General features: G+C 44.3%; 1 protein-coding gene and 1 long non-coding RNA gene across 12 annotated transcripts in view; one reads left to right on the forward strand and one right to left on the reverse strand.

The window, feature by feature from the left end:
- Positions 1 to 322: 322 nt before the first annotated feature.
- LOC134168427 (uncharacterized) lies at positions 323 to 5,191 on the reverse strand. The gene is made up of 2 exons (XR_009966540.1): positions 5,121 to 5,191; positions 323 to 3,934 (listed from the first exon to the last, which is right to left on the reverse strand). It is a non-coding gene; the product is annotated as an uncharacterized LOC134168427 (long non-coding RNA).
- CEP170B (centrosomal protein 170B) overlaps positions 4,864 to 22,434 on the forward strand; it is a 58,491-nt gene continuing 40,920 nt past the window's right edge. For 7 of the 11 annotated variants that reach the window (XM_062628100.1, XM_062628103.1, XM_062628107.1 and 4 more), the window contains exons 1-4: positions 5,276 to 5,549; positions 6,474 to 6,609; positions 17,997 to 18,086; positions 21,193 to 21,279. In XM_062628100.1, the coding sequence (XP_062484084.1) occupies positions 6,505 to 6,609; positions 17,997 to 18,086; positions 21,193 to 21,279 (282 nt within the window). In that variant the 5' untranslated portion in view covers positions 5,276 to 5,549; positions 6,474 to 6,504. Of the gene's footprint in view, positions 4,960 to 5,275; positions 5,550 to 5,601; positions 5,698 to 6,473; positions 6,610 to 17,996; positions 18,087 to 21,192; positions 21,280 to 22,434 lie in introns of those variants that run through there. The other 4 variants (XM_062628104.1, XM_062628108.1, XM_062628102.1 and 1 more) reach the window with 3 other exon arrangements.

The raw sequence follows: 22,434 nt of genomic DNA on the forward strand, positions 1-22,434 counted from the left end.
GTAATACGCACATACACAAAAATCAATTGAATGAATAAGAGGGAAAAAAACCCTGAAATGGAGACAATCTGAAGCTGCCCATTGTTCCCATTCTCCAACACAGGAGTCCTCAAAACCCTGCTGCTTCTCTTATGAAACCAACCAACTTTCCCTAAGAAGCTATTTCTTTAAATGTGATACTGAAACAGTTTTAACTTGCCATAAGGTGATTCCTATTTAAGATGCCATACCATACAACCATGTATCATCTGACCTAATCTCATCAGACTCCATGACATCATCATTGCTGAGCTTTTACTAATTAAAAATGCCAAAAATTAGATCAGTTAAGCATATGCTTTCATTCTTTCAGCAAAATTTTATATCACACAAATCCTAGAAGAGACATTCTGGCAATGTTCACAGTACACCAGCTTCACTCTTTTATTGCACTGATATTTCCTCTTGCTCCCCCAGAGTTATGAGCATCATAAATTAAAAACAGCTCTATGATTTCAGCTACATAACAAAAAGAAAGTAATTTATGTGGCATAGCACAGGAATGAAAGAAGATGATTGGAGAAGGCCCATATTGCAAATTCTGAACAGAAATGTTAACACATACAGGGTTTTATTTCAGTGAATTCCACAGTAGTAAAATTAAATTTCATGTTGATGCATAGCACTATGTTGTGGGTAAAAAAAAGAAAAATACAGGAAAAATTCTCCAGCTGGTACAAACCAAGGATGCCAAACTGAAGCTGTTTGGAGCAATGCTACCTTGCTCCAGCTAATCTGTCCCTATAGCTAGCTAATAAATGGGTTAAAAATACTAGTATTGTAAAAAGCCATCTTCTAGAACCATCCAAATGACAGGGGCCTGTCCCAGTCAGACTGTACCTCTGCAAACATTTATGCCAGTGAATAACCATGCACATGAATGGTCTTATTGTTTTCCAGTTGACTAGGCAGGGTTGGGGCCTGTTCCCAGCTCTACAGGAGATGGGAATGTTGGCAAACAGCACGACTGAGATATCAGGCAAAGCAAAAGATTGATGCTTAGACAGAGAGGAGGGGCAGATTGCTTTTGCTGGTCCAAACTCAGTTCAGTGATGTTGTTACATCAGCATAGCTAAAATTAAGATAAATACCCATGTTCTTGACAATTACCTAGTCATTTAAAAATCAATCAACCAACAAGAAATAAACAAGCAGTTAAGGGAAAGATTTGCAAAACAGCATTTAAAAATAACAATATCCAAAAGGGGGATTATCGGCATTTTATGATGATCCAGCTTGTGCTGATACCCAGAACCAGTGATGAAAAGGTTTGGTCTCAGGCTCTATAGGAAAGGGCTTGATCCTGCACTTTCTGTTGGCAGCCAACAAGCCCATTAGCTGTAAAAAGGACACATGTTCAGACCTGCAGACCTTGCAAAAGTCCACAGATCTTTCCTGCTCCCATTAAAAATCAAGGCAGAAATCCTGATCCAAAGTGAGAGCACTGCAGGCACAAGCCAGGAGTGCACAGTTCCCTGCAGCAAGGCCCGAAGAACTGGCCTGGCTGCAATTTTGGCTTTCTGGGAAAGAAAGTCATCACCAGGGAGCAAAATCTGTCCAAGTGAAGAAGGGGGTTAAGAAATCCTGTGCGGCCTACTTGTAAACCTCTCCCGATGCATCTAAAAGTACATTAGCAAAGAACAAATGAAATAATCTTGGGGAACAGTGCCTGATGACTACTTCTACAGCCTCTTTGATGCAAAGCCAGGAATTCATGAGCTGCACACGTGCCTGTTAATATATGTACATGCAGCTGTGCATATTGGATTTCAGCCAGCCTGTGATGGGTTAACTGGGGAGAGCTCACCTAGCAGTCCTGCACATCTTTACTTATAAGTTACTTATCATGTCAATATGTAAGCAATAACCAAAGAGATTTCTTTCCCTTAGTCCATGCACAGGGAAAACTGCCTTTCAGGGGGAAGCCGCAGGGGATATCTGGATCAGGCTATGATCAGTCTGGAACAGAAGTCTGCTCTGCAGCAAGATGCTGCAAGATTGTTCATGTTTGGGAACTCTGTCAAAAACCTCTCTTACATCAGAGCCTGGCACAAAGAGCTTGATTTAGTTCAGCTCCTCTGGGGATGGTGGGATTTTTGTTTTAAAGCAGGGATCCAAAGCGATTCTACTCCAAGTTGTGATGGCTATGGATTCAGGCTGTCAGAAAAAAGGTATTTCAGTAGAGCAGATGACTTGATTTATAGTATCATAGAATAGTTAGGGTTGGAAAGGACCTTAGGATCATCTAGTTCCAACCCCCTTGCCATGGGCAGGGACAACAGTTCTGGATACAGGAAATCTGGATTTCCTATACCCCTGTGACCTGCTGTTATTCTTCTGCATCACACCTTCAATCTCCTTGCTTGCTGGGAATATGGTATTTCATGACAGGGACTGATCCTTACTCTGCATTTGTACAATGTACAGTACAGTGAAACTCCTGCCACCTGGGTCATGCAGGTTAATACAGCTGTGGCCATGTCCTTTGTACTTGAAGGTGACAGCACTGCAGATGAATGTAGAGCGATTTGCATGATAAGCACCTTCTGTCACAGACTTAACATGAGCAGCATTGTGCTGCTGCTGCTGCGCTCAGCTTCTTGAGGCCTTTCCCAGGTCTTCCCCTCTCCCAGTGAGAAGAGATGATTTTAAGACACTTCTATAATATTGTATTTTCAAAAGCAACTGTGTGCTTGGTCAGCCTGTGTTTTTGAGCAGCCCAAAGATTGCAGTTGCTGCCAAAAGGGTTTGTTCCAATAGGAAAAGAAAAGTAAAAACTGAAGTACAGCTGCTGTTTCCCACAGGCATATTCTCTGTCTGGGACTTAAAGATGACAATGTAGCATCAGGCTATACTGTAGCCCCTGATGCTCTCACAGTATACTGGGAGGGGTGAGGAGAGAGAAGAAGGAAACACTCATTTTTATTCCTTTTAGATCACTGGAATAAAATAAATAGGCTGTAATGCAACATTCAGCGTGGCCCAGAGTATTGGCCTAACCTGCATCTTCAATCGGATCAGAAGATGTGGTAGGAACAGGAACGATTTTTCTTCTTTATACATAGCAAGTGACTGCTCAGTTAAATACACATGTATAATTGAATGGTAAAAACGGGCTTAAGGAGAGACTAAAGCAAACAGTAACCTTTTTATAGTAACTCATAATAAAGATTTGCCTAGATGGCAGGCTTGTATAAAGAAGTAAATTATCCTACTTCTTCTCACCGGTATTGAGATGCTCTACAGATTGGCTTATAGGGCAGCCTCTCCAGTGACTAGGTGTTGCTCAGAAAAAAGTAAGTAAATGAATACTATTTATTAAAACTTAAGCTATAGGTCAGTTCAATCAATAATAAACCATCACTCAATGACAGGACTATCTGGCAAATAAGGGTGAAGTCCTTTTTTACTTAAAAAGTATTTCTACTACTTCATGGCAGTGCACAATGCAAAAGCCCTCAAAGTGCCCCGGAAGTGGTGGCTGCTCATTCCTTCCTCCTGCCTGGCATCCAAGGGACATGGCATGCTGCAAGGGTGTGGTGCTCGGCTCCAGGGAGATACCAATAAAACACGGATGCTGCAGCCTCAGCCAGCTTTGAAGCCTTTGAAGATAATGACACCTTGAAATCACCCTGGAGCATGATGTATTTGCCAGGAACAAGTCAAATGTTTATTAAAGAAGGAATTAACACTATTATTTAAATAATAACAAAGTCCTACTGCTCTTCAGAAAGAGGAGGCAAAAGAAGAAATGCTGTTTTCCTTCCCTCCTTCCCTCAGTCTGCTGCAGCTTGCTGAATACACCATCCTTGGTTCCTCAGCTTTCCAGTAAGACTGTAGTCCAGAAGTGAGCCCGCGGAGTGATGGACTGTCCCCAGTGAGTGGCATACTGGACCTCTGGTTTCAAATGACATCAGACTTCATTAAGGCTATATCCTGAGCCAAAATTCTAAATAAGAGTACTGAAGACACAAAAGCAAGCTCCTGCAGGTGACTGAGAAATTCTATTCAACACTGAATGTACAGCATACAAATGCAAAGGCACCTTTCCAGCTGCAGTATGGGCCTGGGGAAATATCTATATGAACTTGCTGTCTTCCTATAGTATTTTGTTAGCAGTCCATGACAGCTGGAACAAGAGAGCCAACGCAAAGCTCCTGCTTCTTTCCATTTCCACTGACTTCTGCATGCGCTGAAAGCTCTCTTGAAAAAGTTCTTGCATCAGCAAATAGTTGTATCCATTACCATAACACTCAGTCTTTCTCCCGATGGGAAAAAGCGGTCATTGCTCTCTGCACTTCAGAGGTTTTCTGGTTACCTACATGTAAATAGAACCCATAAAATGGCACATCTTTTCACAGCACCTATTTCAGGCTCCTAGTCCAAAGCCAGGTCCTCGAGATAATTCAGTCCTGTTGACTGCCTTTAGGTACTGCCCTGCAAGAGGACCTGAGGGGTATAAGTGGAGATGGATGTCAAGCTACTTCCTGAAGCCCAGTGGCGAGTAGGAGAAGAGGCTAGCGCCGGGGCTAGGTCCAGTGCCTAACAGCAGCAGCATCTCCTGCCCCACGACGGGGAGCTTGCCTGTAAGGCCTCCCGAGGTCAGGGACAGTTGTGTTCGGAGAGCCTCCCGAAAAGCCTGCGATGAGGGGTGTCGAACCACGAACCCGGTCGGGCGCTGCCACACCTGCCGCTCAGGGAGGGCCAGCATGGGGCACCGCCGGAGCCGCGTTGGGCGGCGCAGGGCCGCGGTGAAGGGGGCGTTGGGGCAGCGGCCGGGCCCAGCGGCTGGAGCCGCCTCCTGACGTCGGGAACCTGCCGCGCGGGGGCGGGGCGGGCGCCGGGAGCGGCCCGCGGGGCAGGCAGAGCCGGCTGGCGGGGCGCGGCGCCCGGCCTGCCACCGCGCCGAGGCCGCAGCAGGTAGGGGGACGGGAGGGGGTCTGAAAGGGGAGCCGGGCCCCGGCAGATGAAGGGCCGCGGTCGCCCGACGGTGGCGGGGGGGGATGGGGATTCCGCGCCACACCTGGCTCGCCGCGGCCCCTAGGCGCTTCCGGCTCCTCGCCCTTCCTCTCTTCCCTTACCTCCCGTCAGCAGCGAGCGGGGCCCGGCAGGGGACGGAACCGGCCCCTGCAGCTCGGCTCGGGGCGGTGCGAAGCGGCCACGGGGCTCAGCCGGTGGCTCCCGATTCCCGTCCCCCGGGCGCTTTGTCGGGGTAGGCGGTGTTTCCCCGGCACGGCCGGGCGGCGGGAGCGGTGTGTCGGGGCCGCTCGCAAGTCGTGACACGGGCACGGAAGCCCGTACCGCCGGCTCCCAGAGCGGGCTCTTCTCATTCCTCCAGGCCTGCGCCTTGCCGGGGGAGGTCAGTCGGCCTCCCGGCTGGTGTCACCTGCGCCTGCCCGGGGCTGCTGCGGAGGGGAAGGCGGGCAGTCAGGCCGTGGAGCGCCGCGCAGCCCAGATAAAATGGAGATTTTCCCTCGGTGCATTTAGGAATGCAGCTTGGATCTAGGGAGGTGGGTGAGGGGAAGGCGAGAGCCTGATGTGTGACACTCCATTTTCCTCCAGCCAGGGAGAGGAAAAGGCAATGTTGTGGAAGAGGGAGGAGGCGAGGCCACGGGAGCTGGCTGCCTGCAGCCGGGCTGTAGCAGCCACAACAAACAGGTGTGGCTGGGAGAGTTCTGATAAGCTCTGCCCGCCGCTGCTGCCCGGGCAGGTTACAGCTGCTCGTTCTTCTGCGTGTTGCGGGGCAAAGAGGGGCAATGCTACCAAAACCCTCCGATGGGAATTGCAGCCCATGTTTCCTGTCCGGGGGTTGGTGCTTGGACCAGCTCAAGCAGTGAAGGAGGGAGGGAGGTAGGAAGGAAGGATCTGTGGGCTCCCGATTTACATCAGTGTGGAAGTGGGATGAGCAATAAGGAGGCTATTCTCCTCCCAGCGCTGGTGTAACCGCGCCTATGAGTGTACTGTGAAAGGTTACAGGAGCCTGGTTATATCACCTTACTGATGTGCTGGGCCAGATCTTTGATGATGGTGGAAGCTCAAGCTGTGATCTGTGTGCACAGTGCTAGCGACAAGGAAATGTTCTGGAAAAGAGGTCTTTTTTTTTTTTTTCTTCCCCAGCATATTTGATCATTTCATTGATTGGATTCAGCTGCATGTTTCACTTTTTAAACAACTCTTTCTTCAGATCCTGAGTCTTATGTGCTGTGGGAATATTTTCAGGGCTGCAGAGCTCCTGCATGTGGCACATGGGCAGCAGATCCTGGCACACACTTAACAACTGCTGATTGCCGCAAGAAATTTAAGACATGAACACAAAGTGCAAGTGTCAGTGCTGGGTCCTGTGGTGTAGGGAAATTTGGGAACTGCAGCTATGCACTGGTGTACGTCGACGCTTCATTAATAGCTCACTGTTTGTTACATTTTTTTGTGTTTAGGATGTATAAAGATTAAGTGTCAAGCGCCAAAATGAGTGTGACTTCGTGGTTCTTGGTGAGCAGCACTGGCATTCGCCATCGGCTCCCTCGGGAGATGATATTTGTTGGCAGAGATGACTGTGAACTGATGCTCCAGGTAATATGGCTTTTTTTGTTGTTATTTCTTCAGATGATGCAGTAGACGTCAGTGTATTGCTGGGTATGTGTAGGTGTTGTGTGTTTTCCTGAAATGACATCTTTTAAAAGGAACTTCCTTTTTTATGTTGAGTCTGCAGTTCCCATGAAGACTTCCCATATTTGTGAAAGTGCAAGTGAGGTTCAAATTACCATGTCATCAGATGGATAGGAGCCGTAGTGGTGGGAGATTAATCAAATAGGTTAACTATGTTGATGCTACTAGAACTAGTAGGCCAAGACATACCATTCTGTCCTGATCTGCAATTACGCTGCTGTTTTTTTGTAGTTTTTAATATATCCACTGTTTACTAGAATGCTTCATTTGAATGGGGGTAGTTTGCTTATTTTTCCCTTTAAGTTTGGTTAAATTGTCAGTGCTTGTATTTCTCATTTAGGGTTTTTTTTTTTTTTATTATGGTGGGAAATCCTGATGTTTAGTAGAGAAACTAGCTCTTTTGGTGGGGTGAGTAAGGTGGTGACCTCTTCCCAAAGTAATTGTGTTACTCGGGCAAACTTGCAGCTTCTGTTAGTACTTTCCATACCAGCATGTGTCTCTGCTGGACCTCATTCAGCATATCTCAGGTGTTGACTGTGGTCTGATGCTTGACAGCATAATGTAATAGATGTCACTCCAAAAAAATGGAGCTGGAATCTTGCAAAGAGCTTTTGATGGGAGCACTTGAGCTCAGGAATTTGTAGAAGCTTGAAATTAATTTGGCGTTTCTGCAAGACCCATGCCATGGGGGAAAAAAAAAATTTGATTGTACTTGCATGACCCCTGTTTGCCCCTTTACAAAGGTGGTAAATACGCCTTTTGGTTGGTGGCAAAATTAGGAAGCTGCCTGCACAGGAGGGACTCCCTCCTCATAATTTCCACTGCTAATCTGATCACAGGTATGGCCTAAATGCTTTGTTGATGTACTGCCAAGCAGGCTATGTTTGTACTTACTACAGGGATTTTGTGTGATGTATTAACAGTAGGTTTGTTCAGGGGGTATGAGTTCTTGTACGAGGTGTACTTGGAAGCAAGGTGTTGTCTAGCTGTAATAATGTATTACCATCTGCAGAAGAAGTGTTTGCAGTGTTGGTACTGCTCTGTTAGCTGGCAGTGAATGGCATAGGTGTACTGCGGTGGTAGAGCCTGAAGCATACTCCTGTTCAGCAGCAGATTGTTTATTTGGGCTTTCCCATGAATCACACTTTTATTTCATGCTTCTACGTGTCTGACTGGTGAGACATGTAAAGGTGAGACATTAAAAATGTCCTGATATTTTCTGTAAGTCTGCATTTGGCAGCTCAGGAACCTGATTGCTGTGTTCTCTTGCAACTTGGGGTAAACATATACAGTTTCATTATTTCACCAGAGGAAGGCTCTAGATTGCCTGTAAAAGCCAGCTGTTTATGCTCATAGGGTGAGTTACATGTGACCCTTTATAAGCATATTAGTTTACTATCTCCAGTAAAAAAGCTTTTTCTAGGATCACATATAAATTCTTAATTTGAACAGCATAGCACATTATTTGTCTAGCCATTTGCTTATAGAGATGTTTTCCAGACTACAAATGAGATGACTATAGTAAATGTGGAAGAGAGATTGTGAGCGGAGACTTGATACCGGAGCAAAATGGTGTGTGAGCAGATAGAGGACGAGATCTAAAAATAGACTTTTTCCTGCTGTGACTGTCCATGTCATAAAATCATTGTGCAGACTGGCACAACCATTTCTCTTGGGGAAAGCGTAAGAAGCAGGGCAATTATCACAACAGATGGACAGAGCTCTAGTGACAGTGTTTGCACCTGGAGTATTTCTGTGGTACTGACCCTGAAACTTTTTTGCACAGTGATTCTGCTTACGTATTTCAAGATTTTTGCTTTATCCCTTAAAGTGTGCAACTGGAAGCAGACTGGCAATATCTGGGGAGTGGACTGAATGACCTGGTCTGTGGTTTCAGTCTGTTAAGACTGTTACTGCTTAGTGATTTCATTGTGATACAGCTTCTGGTTCCATGTTGAGACTCTGTGTCTTAGATGGTGCACAAACATACAACACGGATATTTGTCCTGGAGACCTTGCGGTCTTGCCCTTCTCATTTTACTGTTTTAGGAGTGTCTTGTCTTCTGTTTTCTTGGAACATGTTATCTTAAGGTATCAGATCACTGAACACCAAAAAATGATGGCTTTGTCACCAAACAATCAAGCTTTTGTTTTGCCTGTGATTACTTATTTCATACAAGTACTAGATTTGCTTTTTGGGTTAACAAAGAGATGAAGAAAACCAGAGTCTTAAAGCTTAATTTTAAGTAGGTTTGATAGTGGGGTAGCATAATCTGCCTTGAAATCTTTTATACCTATTAAGAAGATTAGAAATATTTTAAATGTTTTTGCAGCATTGTAAAGCTTCTAGTACTACTAAACGTGAGATTTACATTTATTTTGAATGTTAATGCATGGCAAAAGTGCCATTTAACATTGCTTGGCATGCAGAGTGTTGTTGCACGGTGTTGTTACACAGTGTCATTACACAGTGTCAGGGGCTCAGTTCTGCCGTTTTTCTGATGAACAGTGCTTGATTTCTTCAGCAGTCTCACTGGCTCCCTCCAGGTAACAAATAGCAGGCGTGTAGAAATCTAGACCTTCAATAACTTGCACTAGTGTGTTTGTTTTTATTGTGGGGGTTGGGGATGGTGGAAAGGAATTCTCTGAAAAGGTTTCCTTTTTTATTCTTTTACCAAAAGAAAGAAGGTTTTTGGACTATCAAACAAAGTAATTCTCCCCACTCCACTCTTCCCCAAAATCCTTCTTGGGAAGCATAGTTGCTCTTTTTATCAGCTTTGATCATTAGCTTAATGGGATGGGTATTTACCCCAGGGAATAAACATTTTGCAAACTTAGAATTTTCACGTAACCATTAAAATCTTCCCTCTGTCCCTAAACAAAATGTTCTTTGCATCTTTGAAAAGTGTAAATATTTAAAAGAAGGGAAAGCAGGGTCATAACTTCCCCAGTTTTGTGTGAGAGGGAGAGGGATGTTTACTGAAAAAAATCCCCAAAGCAAAATGTTTAACCAGTGCTCCCTTGACTATGCCCCTCTCGTTAGAGCAGTGATTTGAGCATGCTGTTATCCTACAGCAGCTGAGTTTATATATATGAGTTACAGCAGCAGTAGGTATAGATGGCACAATACATCTGTTTTATGCCTTTGTCCTGTGTGACTTTTAAGACAGCTTGACACTTCCTACCAGGAGATGCTTTTTTCAACTGCTTATAGCTCTACTAAACTTTGTAAGTGTTTGGCATGAGAGTTTATTTTCCAGGCGTCTGTTTTAGGCAGTGTATTCTGGACACAATCAGCTGCCTTCTTTGGTCTTTGCTGTGAGCAGCTATGAGAAAACTAGCATTTTCTTCATGTAAACTATTTAAAAATGTCTTCAACCTGTTCTTTTAAGTTCTGGCATTGTACAGCTGGGTTATGATTTTTTTCAAGAGTGAATGTCTAGGTCAGAGGCTGTTTCCCCCCCCCCCATTAATAATCTAAATGCATTTGAAGAAGTTCCAAACATGTGAAAAAAAGAAATTGGTGTTTGCATATGATCAGCAGGGACTTCTTTGGTACTATTGTCTAAAGTCATATTTTATCTGGGAGCGAGGTTAGTAAGGGGACAGATTGGAGGGCAGAACTGTTGTAGGTTGGGCAAAGAGGAAATAGGTGCGGGGATGTGCAAGGCCAGGGTTTAGATGTAAGAGGAACTGCATTAGATTAGATCAAATTGCACCTAGCCTGGTATCCTGACTCAGACAGTGGTCAAAGCAGCTGTCGAGGAAAATGTGAGGACAAGCCAAGAGTATAATAATGCTTCCAGAGTACTTGCTCAACCTCTTGACCCATGTTTGAGGAAGCCAGAGGCCAGATCTTTGCATCTGGTTGTTGAATTTCTACTCTATAAAGCCTCACCATGAGATTACGATTTGGCTGAGCAGGGAGGCACAAAGAGGAGCCTGTCATTTGTGCAGAGTGAGAGAAAGAGCAGCAGTAGAGTTTGGAGAAGTGGAAGGTGTTGCATATAGGGCAGAAGCTGTTAAGTGTGGGGGAAGTGGGCATTACAGGATGTGGCTGCTGGGTAGCATCTCCCTTGGGCCTGAGGTGGGTCAAGACTTGCTTTTATTCTGGTGTCAGCAGCTAGCTGCGGAATTTACTAGCCCAGCATCTGTCACTGGTCCGTGTGGGACATCACATGCTACTTATCATGTCAGTTCATGGTATTTATTCATTCAAGTAGTGTAGGGGCTTGTGAGCTGAACATACAAGTTCATTCTGCTAGTGAATTGGATAAATGGTAACAATACTGCTTAAATAGATTTTTCCTCTTTTTGTCTTGCTTTGGTTAAAAGGTAGGAAATGACAAGTGTTCTAGACACCTAAGGAACATTGTTATGGCTGCTAAGTGTTTATAACTGCAGAGCAGTTATGGCATACCAGTGTGAAGATTGACTGTGTAATCCTGCTTCTGCCCCTGTGTACATAGGCATGAAGATGCAATCTGTTATTGTGTCATTACCGGATATGTTTTCCCCGCAGGATCTGTCCGGTGTTTGGTACACAGGGTGCACAATGCACCCTGCAAATAATGCAGTGCAGTGGTGAACTCTGCGTGTATGACATCTGGTCAAATTAAGGTTACCTTGACCTAATATATCCTACCTTCCCTGGGCTGTGCTTGATAATATGATGTCTCTCCTACGTAGTTTAGTAAGTGTATACATAAACATGTGTGAATAGGTGTGGTGTAGTTTGTCTACAGCATTATGCTGGGAGGAAGCAGATGGTGTGAACTTGGTGGATTATCTTTTCACTGGTACTTGTAGGTGAATTCACTGTGGTACGGAAGTCTGTCCATCACTCAGGTGTTTCCTGCATTGGGAGCTCCCAGTAGAAGCCAGGGGGAATCTCTGCTGTGTTTTGTGTCCTGTCCTCCTTCCCCATGGAAGTGTGGGTCTGGAGTGGGAAGCTATAGTCAGGACAGGGTGGTGCCCCACTCATGCTGTTTTGCTGCAGTTACCCAGAGAGTGTAAACCAGTACCTAAGTTAGTCTCTGGGTGTTGGGAATTGCCAAGAATTATTCATTAGGTGTAGGTGTCTTACAGGCAGAAGAGAAAGGATCTAGCCTTGGGAAGGCTCTACTCTTTGACAGGTAGTGTTTCTAGGTGCCTGGGCAGCAACTATGGGAGGAAGGATGCACATCCCATAATTCCAGGCCTGGAGTTGTTTTTCTGGCTCTTGCCTCTCCCATTATTTTCTGTTAATGTGCAGTTGATGGGAAGATCATGGTGTCTGATGAAATGTGTGCTGAGGAGGCTGGAGGCATGGCAGGACTGGCAAACCTGGGAGGGGAGTTCGTTGCTGGAGGCAGGGTAAGGAGAGAGGTTATGGTGGCACTGCGGGTGGGTGGCTGTTAGGGGTGAGAGGATTGCTTGTGGCTGTCAATGTCCTTGAAGCTTGGCCTGTGGGGGAAGCGTTAGTTCCGCTCTGCAGTGGGCAGAGAAAGTAGGGACCCCTTCCACATCTGAGATCCTGATCTAGACTCTAGCATGCAGCTTGGCTGTGCTATAGAAATCCAGGGTTCTGTCCCACCTAAGGTGATGCTTTTCTGTGCCTCCTGGGTGCCCATGAAAAACAAAGGGAAGGACAGTGCATCCATGGGCAGCATGTTCCCTTTCAGCAGTCAGTATCTGATGCTGGGTCGCTTGGAACTCGTGTTCCACTTTGGAAAGGGGAAATCAGCAAGCAAACGCCCATTTCACCCCCAAATTAACGGGTTAAGTTTTTATGGGAACAATGCCAGCTTCCAAATCCCTTTGCCAAGATGTGGGGATTACAGTTTCATTTTCCTGGGGGATTTCTTTCTTTTGTTCAAGGCCTTATTTTTTTCCTGAATGCTCTGGCCCTGGTCCTGCCACAGCTTCGCTAATCCTGTGATCTTGGCTGCAGCAAAGCTGAAGGCAGGAGCTTCTGCAGCTTGGAAGCTGTGAAGTGAGTCCAGCCCCAAGACAAGAAGGCTACACTTGCTGAAGAGACATTTGTCCATTCAGGCAGAGTCATGTGGAAACTGGCAGCACATACTCCTGTGAGTGATTGAGCTGCCTCTTGTGGGGGTGTCACACTTGCAACCAGCCTCGGGCAGGATGGAGCATCCACTAATATTCTGGAAAAGTACTGAAGTGTGGTCAAAGAGGGAGACCCAGTATTCATATCTGTCATTAGATGTTATCTGGGGGTTTACTTTTGAGCAGCAAAAATCATATTTGAAGCCAGAATGCAAGGATTTTTTTTTTATTTTGCCCTTTAAAAAAAAAAAGGCTTTTTCTGTCTCCTTTCTACAGTAGGACACTGGAAGAGGTTTGTATTTCCTTACTGGGACACTTCTGCAGAGCACAGCACTGGCAGAAATGTAACCTGTTCGCTGTGGAAAGTATTTGAGCAAATGTTTATTGCTTGCTGCCACCAGAATGCTGCAGTTATCTTGTGCCAGACGTGCACAACAGACTGCAGTGAGGAACAGGGAAACTGCTGTAATTTGTTTATTTTATCTCCAATACCACGTTGCCTCATGGCACTGGCAGGGCTGAGGTCCAAATCTCAACCCTGAACAGTAGGCTTTTGCTCGTCGTAATTCTCCTGGGGAAAAGGTAGCATCTGTATCCATGTAGACAGCTGAGCTGCGTCTGCTTGGTGGCCCTGTGGGGAAATGCAGGCTGTCTGGCTGTATTTCTCCTCCTGCCTCCCTAAGCAGGTCTTGTTTCCTTGTGGGTTTTGCTTTGCATCTCTGCAGCTTGTGCTTTCATGCTGAGTGCCCTGTTCTGTGTATCAGATCCTTCACCAAACAAAGCTATGAGGTATTTGCAGCACATGTAGCCAGCGTGATATGTACCTCCGTGGAGACTCCTGAGCACTTCTGAAGCTGCTTTTGCTGCTTCCATTCTAAGCAGGGGCTTTTGCTGATTTGATATGTGCAGTTTTGGGACTCACAAGTGAGCTGCCTAAAGATTGAAGATGTGGGTACCGGTATGGGACTGTCAGACCCAGAGGTGCCATTTCTGTCTCTGATTTAGCCTATCTGCTTAATATGATCTTGGAAGAAAGAAGAACTATAAAATAGCTCTGTCTTCAGATATATATGCTGCATGTGCATTTTGTCTATGAGGCATTTAAAATGTAATGCACTGGAGATAGATGGTGGAGAAGCAGGACAGCCTTATATTAGGAAGTGATTTGAATGTCTGGAAATGCAAGCCCTGGATGAGAAATGTTAGTGTAGTAACAAATCGGTGTCCATGTTTTCCCTTCAGACAAGTGTAAACGTTAATCAGTAAAGCACACATTGTGTTTTCCCGAGAGTTATTTTCATTTGATAAATGGTCCTTTGTTGGGACATGGTGAGAATGCTATGTTCTTCCCTCATTCTCAGCCTCTTAGAGTGTAGCCTTATTTCTTGCCTGAAGATCACTAGTGCTTAGGTGGACATCTTTCTTCCTTGTCTTTTTTTCTCCTCAATGTCACCTGAGGTGCTCCAGCTCTGGTTTTGTTGGTTGATCCAAGCAGAATCTCAGTGATCCTTCCCAAGGCTCAGGAGTGCTGCTCATCCCATCACAAGTGCTTTTCTGGTGAAACAGGTTAACTGCTAGGGGGTAGTTGTTATTTTTTGCTTTTGACATCTGGATATAGGCACTTTGGGGTTTTTAACACTTTATTTTTTTCTGCTTGGGCTCCTGTGTCCACTCCCAATAGATGGCTCAGCCTTGCCTTTTGTTGTGGAGGTTGCGATTGGAAGGGTTGGAAAGCACCTTAAAGATAATCTAGCTCCATTCCCCTGCCTTGGGCAGAGACACCTTTCACTAGACCAGGTTGCTCAAAGCTCCATCCTGCTTGATCATAAGCAAGGCTCAGTATTAGATGCAAGTGTGCATTTTAACCTAGGGATTTCCCTTATATTTGTGATTCAGTTGACTTGATTGAAGCTTTTCAATTTATAGATGCTTAAAATCTTGCTGGTGGAGTTGCAGACTGTTGGGAGCTCTGCACCCATGGCCTGCTCTGTAATGTGTCAACTTGGGCTTCTTAAATCACTTTCTGATTCAGGTGGGTCATGCATTAGAAACCACTGATATGCTGGACTGAAGTGGCTTCCATAGGACTGTTCTCAAGCTCTCAGCTATTAACACTCTGAAAACTAGTTAGTCTTTTCTTTGGAAGTGGGATTGAGGCAGTCTGCTCCTCTCTGAAAACAAAACCCTGATCAGGCACTGAGTTGCTGCTCTCACTGCACACAAGAGCAGTTTATGTTAAATGTAACTGATGTTGAAATAAACCACATCTCAGTTCTCAAGTAAGAGTGACCTTTGGCAAGTCTGCATCAAAATAAATAAGGTGTGAGTTTAGTTATTTTAAGTTGAATTTCCTTGGAGACAGGCCCTTAGGAGCTCCTGCTGCCAGTTCCTGTGATGTTTGCTGGTTTAACATAAACAAAACTGAGAAAATTCCTCTCTGTCCACAAAAGAACGAAATTTCACAGAAGTGTGGTTTGTGTAACAGTTTGCCATGTTCCTCGTGTCTTCTTCAAAGAGATGCTGAGAAGTTGTATCAAGACTGGGGGTCAGATTTTGCATATCATTTTGACTCCTTTTGCAAAGGGTTGTCTTGAACACAGCTGAAACTTCCTTACAAATGGGCATAGATTGGTTCTTTTGGTGACTTCTTCCTGCTTTTATGTAGGGTTATATCATGCTGCTGGAACACATCTCTGCTCCCCTGTGATGACTGTTGTTTGGTTTGGGACCCTTGAGTAGCTGTAGTCAGCTGTTGTAAAATACAGCACCCCAAAGGCAATGCTGACTTACATCAGGGTCATTTGCAGGGCAAATTGCATTTCTGGGAGACAGCTGGTTCCCAGAAATAAACCCTTTTTTTAAATGTCCTGTGATTCATTTAAAATCAGATACCAGATAAAATCTACCTTACCTTAATTTTTTGTCTGTATTAGCTTTTTGGGATGGAAGCCTTTCTGTCATTGAAGGGGGGGGGGGTGTCTAGAGGATTGTTCTGCCTTCCAAATCTGTTAATTTTTTAAATGAGTCTTTATGACATACTGCAAAAAGCTAAAGCAAACATTGCTGCAAGAGTTAATCCATGTTCCCTTACATCCCAGTGGGAACAGTGATGTGTACAATTTTGGGTAGCACAGGAACTGGGGAAGACCTTGCATCTGTCCTGTGCAGGCGGAACCTATGTGCATGTTTATCTTTGAGTCCATCAGGGTGAAAGGTAGTTATATTTATGTCTCTGTATGTCAGGTCAGGTACAACCCCAATTCTTGTAGCATCAGGTGCTGTGATACATGAGGCTGTGGCTGGAGATGTTCCTGTCATCAGGGCCATGTGCCAAGGTGCAGGTCCTGGGGAGCATCCCTCAACCATCCTTGTCTGGACAGTTGTTACCTTATGATGTGCATACCTGCCACATCACTTAGGCTGTTGCAGACTGAACTGAGGTGCTTCATCTAATGTGAACAGTAACAGAGAAAAGCAATAGCTTCTCGCTGCAAACACTCAAGACCTGTCCTATATTGAGGTCAGGGTCAGACACCAAGTGTGGTGATTGCATGAGGGCAAGAGATGTGTGTGTGCCTCCCGGAGGGCCTTGCTGTGCTTCACTTCCCATTTTTAGGGCTTGATGTAGCCGGAGATGCAAGTGGGGTGTCCCCAACCACATTGTCTCTGCCTCTGTTTCTTTGGGGAGCATTTGCTGTCTGAGCAGCACTGGCTGGGCAGCAGAGTGTCGACTGCTGCTTCATTTTTCATCTGGGACTTATGTGAGCTGACACCTTGCAAATTCAGCAGTGCTAAGTAACTGTATTAGTGAGGCAGCTGGAGGCTTGGAGTCACCTGCCCTCTACTTGTGGTGGCATGTCGTGAATGGTGTGAGGGATGTCACAAGGTGGAAGGGCAGTCTTCTGGCCAAGTGCATGCTTTCTTCATACTAGTACTTTGGGGTTATTCTGGAGGACAGGTCTCCTGGGCTGACATATGCTTTTCAAGGGGGATGCAGTGACATTTATCAGTTACTGGGATATTGACAGTGTGCTTCATGTTGGCAAGGGCAGAAAAAATTCCTGCAAATGGTAGCAGTTTGTCCAGAAAACCTCTGTATTTTCACTAAAGAATTCCCCTGAAACAAGCTTTGCCTCAACATGCTTGCAAGGAAGTAGATAATGGCTTGCTGAGAGCAGTGCTGTGGAAACTAGTGTGTTTATACTTGGGGAAAAGGGAAGCACTTTCACCAAGAACGTGTTGGTCAATGCCCAGGAAGAGAAGGATTTGCTGATTTAGGGCCTGGCTTGTCTCCCTGCTCTGGTAGCATGTCCTACCCTCCCCTGCCCCAGATACCAGGGAGTTCTCAATGTTGTGTGTGTTCATGCTGGTGGAGTGACTGGTTCCAGTGACTGGTTGAGGTCAACTGCAGCAAGAATTCAAGTTATGAGAGGCAAATCTAAATACAGACAGTCTGGTGTCTTTAAAGCTGTAACACAGTGTATTTCAAAATTATGTAGAGCTTTCGATCTAACACTTCTTCTTCATAAATCTGACACTATTCTTGCCAAAGTGTCATTCTCTGTTCTGAAGATAAAGTGCATTTATTACTCGTGCATCGTGGCAACGCCAGTGGCACCAAATCACTGTCCATTTCAGTGTTCTCGAACCTAGCCTTAAATTCGATTTTTCCTGGAGTTGCTTTTTTTTCTCATTGCAAGTTTACTAACTTCTCTTCAACTTGGAAAACATCCTAGAATTTAAATAAGATCTGGGACATAATCCTGGGAACAGAATACATTGTTGTAACTTAAGAAAATGGTTTATCTTTCCTTGAAATAGGAATTAATCATCCCGAATAGGACCATTCCTAGTGATGAGGCCACCAGCTTCGGCTGGTGGAAAATGAAACTCTGCTAGTTCACACTGGCTGAGATCCTGCCCCAGGCTTTCCATTTGGCTGGTTTTATTTTCAGTGTGTATTGATACAATTCATTGAAATTATGGCGTAGTCTTGACAGCCTTCAGTGACTTTTTTTTTTTTTTTTTTTTTCCCCCTCTCTAAGTTGAACCATTTAAACAACCATGGAAGCATTTACTGTTAATCCTTTGGTTATTTGTAATAGTAAATAATATTTAATCCTTCCTGCTTTTCCCTTTTCTCCCATTACCCCATATCAAATTAGTTTAATGTTGAAATGTTGCTTTGATTAACACTGTCTTATGCGTGACCAGTCTCACATTCATTATGCTTTTCTTGCTAGTCGCGCAGTGTCGATAAGCAGCACGCTGTGATCAACTATGACAAGGAGAAAGATGAGCACTGGGTGAAGGATCTCGGGAGCTTAAATGGCGTAAGTAGTAAACCTCCTGGATTATGGAAGCAAACATGCACCATGCTGAGTCTGCAAGTGCTTGTACACTTAATTCTGTTGGACCCTTTTGGGTCACTGGAACTGTTTGCATGAGTTAAGCTAAATGTACATAATTATTTACAAAGCCTGAGGTGGAGGTCATATAGCACCTCATCTTAGAAGAGAAAAGCTTTTGTGCATTTTGTATTTCTTTTTCCATTTCTTCTGGTGTCCTTGCAGAATGGTTCAGAGCTCATAAAATCTCGGAGCTCATAAAATCACAGACCTCTTTACAAAAGAGGAAGAAATAAATTTAGTCTCATTTTGGGGATGTTAACATTGAATTGGTGAAGATTCTGGAGCAGCTGTTCAGCATGAGCAGGGTGACCTAGCAATTCAGTTGTCAGTGCATGCAGTGATTTATGGGATGATGAAACATTGAATTTCTTCAGGGAGAAACTATTTAAAACCACCTTTTATTTCTCTTTTTTTTTTTTAATTTTTTTTTTTCCTCATAAGAATTGCTCTTTTGCCTTCCTTGAGCCTGGTCTGTGTGAAGACCAAGGGGTAATGTGACCCCAGAACAGGGAGCTGAGCCTGCCTGAATCTTAACCCTTGTTCTGGTCTCAATTCACACCAGTGGTGTTAAGCAGTTAAGGAGGGCCTTGTCTGCCCACCTGCATTATGTGTTTTTTTAATGTACCATTGTAGTTATATCTGTCCTAATGTCATGGCATGCCTCTTCTTTGGCTGTTTCTTTATACCAGCAGAAGAATTCCTCTGCTGGAGCAGGTCTAAGTTAGATTCACGTAATTGTCTTCCCAGTAGGGGTTTTACTGCAATCATTGTTTTGGGCTTAGAAACAGAAGCCCTCCACCATCACAACCACAAGACAATCTCAGAAACTTGTACAAAAACAGTGGCTAAAGCAGATCTCAAGTGTTCTGCTGCTTCTGGCATCTGGAAACAGCAAGAATGAGTGTTACTCCTTCTCAGCCTTATAGGTGAAGGCACAGAGCACTGCTGAGATGGGAATGTTTTCAGTAACTGGTCTGGGCTCTAGTTGGATCCGTGGTTCAAAACCTGTTGTATTTAACTCCTGTTGGCAAAATAGCAGCTGAAAATTCTGCTTGCAAATAAGGGAAGGATTGTACCACTAATTCTTTTCTATATTCATACAAGTTTACAAGATTTTAGTGATCGACTTGTGCTCTGAGAGGCAGTGGAGTAAAAAGAGTTACCACAGTGCCTGCCTTCTGCAGCTGGTCAGATACATTTCTGCTGGAGAAGACTGTTGGGGCCAAACTGAATTTCTTTAGCATGAAAGAAACATAAGTCCTTATTTGAAAATTTTCATCAAAACCTGTTTTTCCCCCTGAAACTAAAGAAATTGCTTTTAAGGACCTAGATTTTTAATTCCACTTGCAGAATTTGCTTTTATTTTGAGTTTACTTCATGGCTTTTCAACAGTGCATTATATGGCTTTGCTGGATAATCTGCTTCTTATTAACTATTGAAATGTTTTCTATCATTTTTATTATAATGTTCAACTGATTCTTAAGTCTATGAAGGGTCTTTTGGTTTTGAAGGTAGCATTGCTCTCTGCAGTAAGCAGTTTGCTTGGCTTATTTTATTTGAAATAACCACGGGTGAATAGGTAATGACATCAGATTGGGTTTTCTTGCAGACCTTTGTTTTGCATAAAATTCACTAAATAATTATTCTTGCTCCAGATGTGACTCTTGTGGGATTTTTAAATATTATAAAAAAATCATGAAAATTGGAATTCCTTGCCTTTTAACCAGCTTCACTGCTTTTATTCTGAAATTGCAGACCTTTCACTCAGCTATTCTGTAAATTGCCAGGAAGCTGAGGGTTGTTGTCTGCTGAAGTTTTAGTTTCCTGCTTTAGCATTTATTTTTCCCCTGTGGTTAATACTTGGTCTTATCATGGATATTTGGCTTGGCTGAGGTGAGAAGGCAGAAGACTGTGCCTCAGTGGTGAAAGCATGTAAATACATTTTCTAGCATAATTTTGATTCATCTGAGCATAGCTGCATTTGCATTGAGGCTGCAAAGAGCCAGCAGTGGGTTCCTGGTCTGTGAGACTGGGTGAATCCCACCTCGTGAGATAGGGAAACTCCTGGTGTCTGTGACTGCCCTGCCTGTAACTGGGAGCCTCATCCCTGTCAGCATGCTGGTACTTTTTCAACTGAGTTCCTGATTTATTTTTGGTTTTATGCGGCCCTGGTTATTACAAAAGTGTGTGGGTTTATTTGTGGAAGATGACCATAAGTGCTTGATTTGTTCCTCCAGTGTTCTATGAGAATTGCTCCTTATGGGGTCCCCGGGAAGGAAGGCATCTGAGACATCCCAGACATTTGTTCACAGTTATGAAATACATTTCTTGTACCTTTATGAGGATAACTTAATTTCTTTGAGCCTCAATGAAATGTCTGGAGCATGGGAAAAATAAGTGTGTGAATCTTTTATGCAAGGGGCCTATTATACTGACATATGATATCTTGGACAAAGTAGCCTCAGACATCATGGTGTTGCTACTGCAAATACTTTTTTTTTGTGCATTTTCATTTTCCCCTTCCTCTATGACAGGCTTTGCTTGTTAGATTATCAGGCCTTGCAGCTGACACCAGTGTTATCTGACATCCAGCAGAAAGCTGGTTCCCAGCTCAGTAATTAGAGTATGAGTTGCATTGTTTGCTGCTCTTGTTGGATGTGGAGGGCTGAGGAGAGCTGAGAGCATCTGAAGTTCCTAACTGCAGGCACCTCATTTACCTGTTTAAGTTGGGGACTAAAATTTCATTTGCAGTTGCTGGAAAGGTGAATCTCCCTAGAGGTCCTGTCAGAGCACCTTGCTTTGAAGCATAATTGGGGTGCTCTAACTTGCCCATGGGAGCTACTTGCTAGTGTTGATTTTTGTAGGGAACCTAGCTCCTTGCCTCTGGCTGACTTTGTGCTAGTGTACCCTGAGTGTATGCAGTGTGGTTAGCAGATGGACCGTGGTGCCCTCCAGGAGCCCTGTGTATTTGGGATGCATCACTGTGATACCGTCAGACAAAAACTATTCCTGTGCTTCTTTCCTGCAGACATTCGTCAATGACATGAGAATTCCAGACCAGAAGTACATCACCCTAAAACTGAATGATGTCATTCGCTTTGGCTACGATATCCTTCTCATCTGAAGAGGGAGTGGGACACTGTCTCTGACTGGGTTTTTGCTATTTGCTCTATGGGGAGTTAACAGTGCTAATGGTGACTAATGAACAAGGGTGTTTATTTTCCCTCCTGGAGCCTTTGGATGGCTCATAAACTTTGGTTTCTCCACCATGGACCTGATTCAAAGCATACTAATCATGATGAATCATTGGACTTTGAACCAGGCTTTGCACTGCCAGTAGTGACTGTGGAGTTGCCTCTTAGGTCTCTGTGTGGCAACTGTAACTGGTACAAGTTGGGGAACAAATATATTCCATATGCTTTTGTATAAGTTAACATCTTCCCTTTTTTTTTTTTTTTTCTTTAATCCAACTTGTGTGCTTTTGTCAATCATTTCATCCAAGCGCTTGCTTTCAGACAATTTGCAGGTTTTCATCATTTAGCTCTGGGGCTTGTGGTCAGGCTCCTGACTTTATCAGCTGAAGTTTGCCCATGAAAAATTGCTTTTGCCACAAAATACAAGAGCAAATCTCTCATTTTCACCAGCAGATTTCCCCTTTATCGAGGGAGGCTGGGCTGCAGTTACTACTTTGTTTACAGAGAAATTCTGCTAGTGTCTGCTAAAGCACCTTTGTCCCTTTCCTTTTTATACTGATGGGGCTGTATGACTGGATGTAAACTAGATGTTTCATTCTGAGCCTACAGAGCTCCTGGTAAGTAGAGGCTCCTATTGCTGCCTTTTCATGTTTTTTTATTCACTTTTTTTCAGTTACTTCTATCTGCTAAACTTTACCCACTCAGGCTGAATTTAGAAGTAGCAGGTATCTTCTCCAGGTTTCTTTTTTTGTGGGGAAATTTCACTTAAAAACAGTCCAGACATTTCTGAGAATAGAGGCAGAGTTTTACCACTGGGTGGGGGGAAGTGTTCGGCTGGAAAACTTTTGTGCATCCTTGACCCCACGGCCACATTCTTGTGCCAAGCAGTTTTCGCTTGGCCATTCTGGAGCCCTTGAAATACTCCTGACCTTGCTGGAGTCCAGATAGGTGAGGTACTAAGAGGAGACTGAGCCTTTCTGATCTTCAGATGATCTGGGCAGCTCAGCTCTAACCCCTGACAGTGCAGGAGCACTCACAGTTGCAGCAGGGATGCTTAAATGGATGTGTGTGCAGTC

The sequence above is a fragment of the Pezoporus occidentalis genome, unplaced genomic scaffold, assembly GCF_034315485.1.
Source record: "Pezoporus occidentalis ecotype Australia unplaced genomic scaffold, CSIRO_AGI_Poc_V1 ctg31, whole genome shotgun sequence".
Lineage (NCBI taxonomy): Eukaryota > Metazoa > Chordata > Aves > Psittaciformes > Psittacidae > Pezoporus > Pezoporus occidentalis.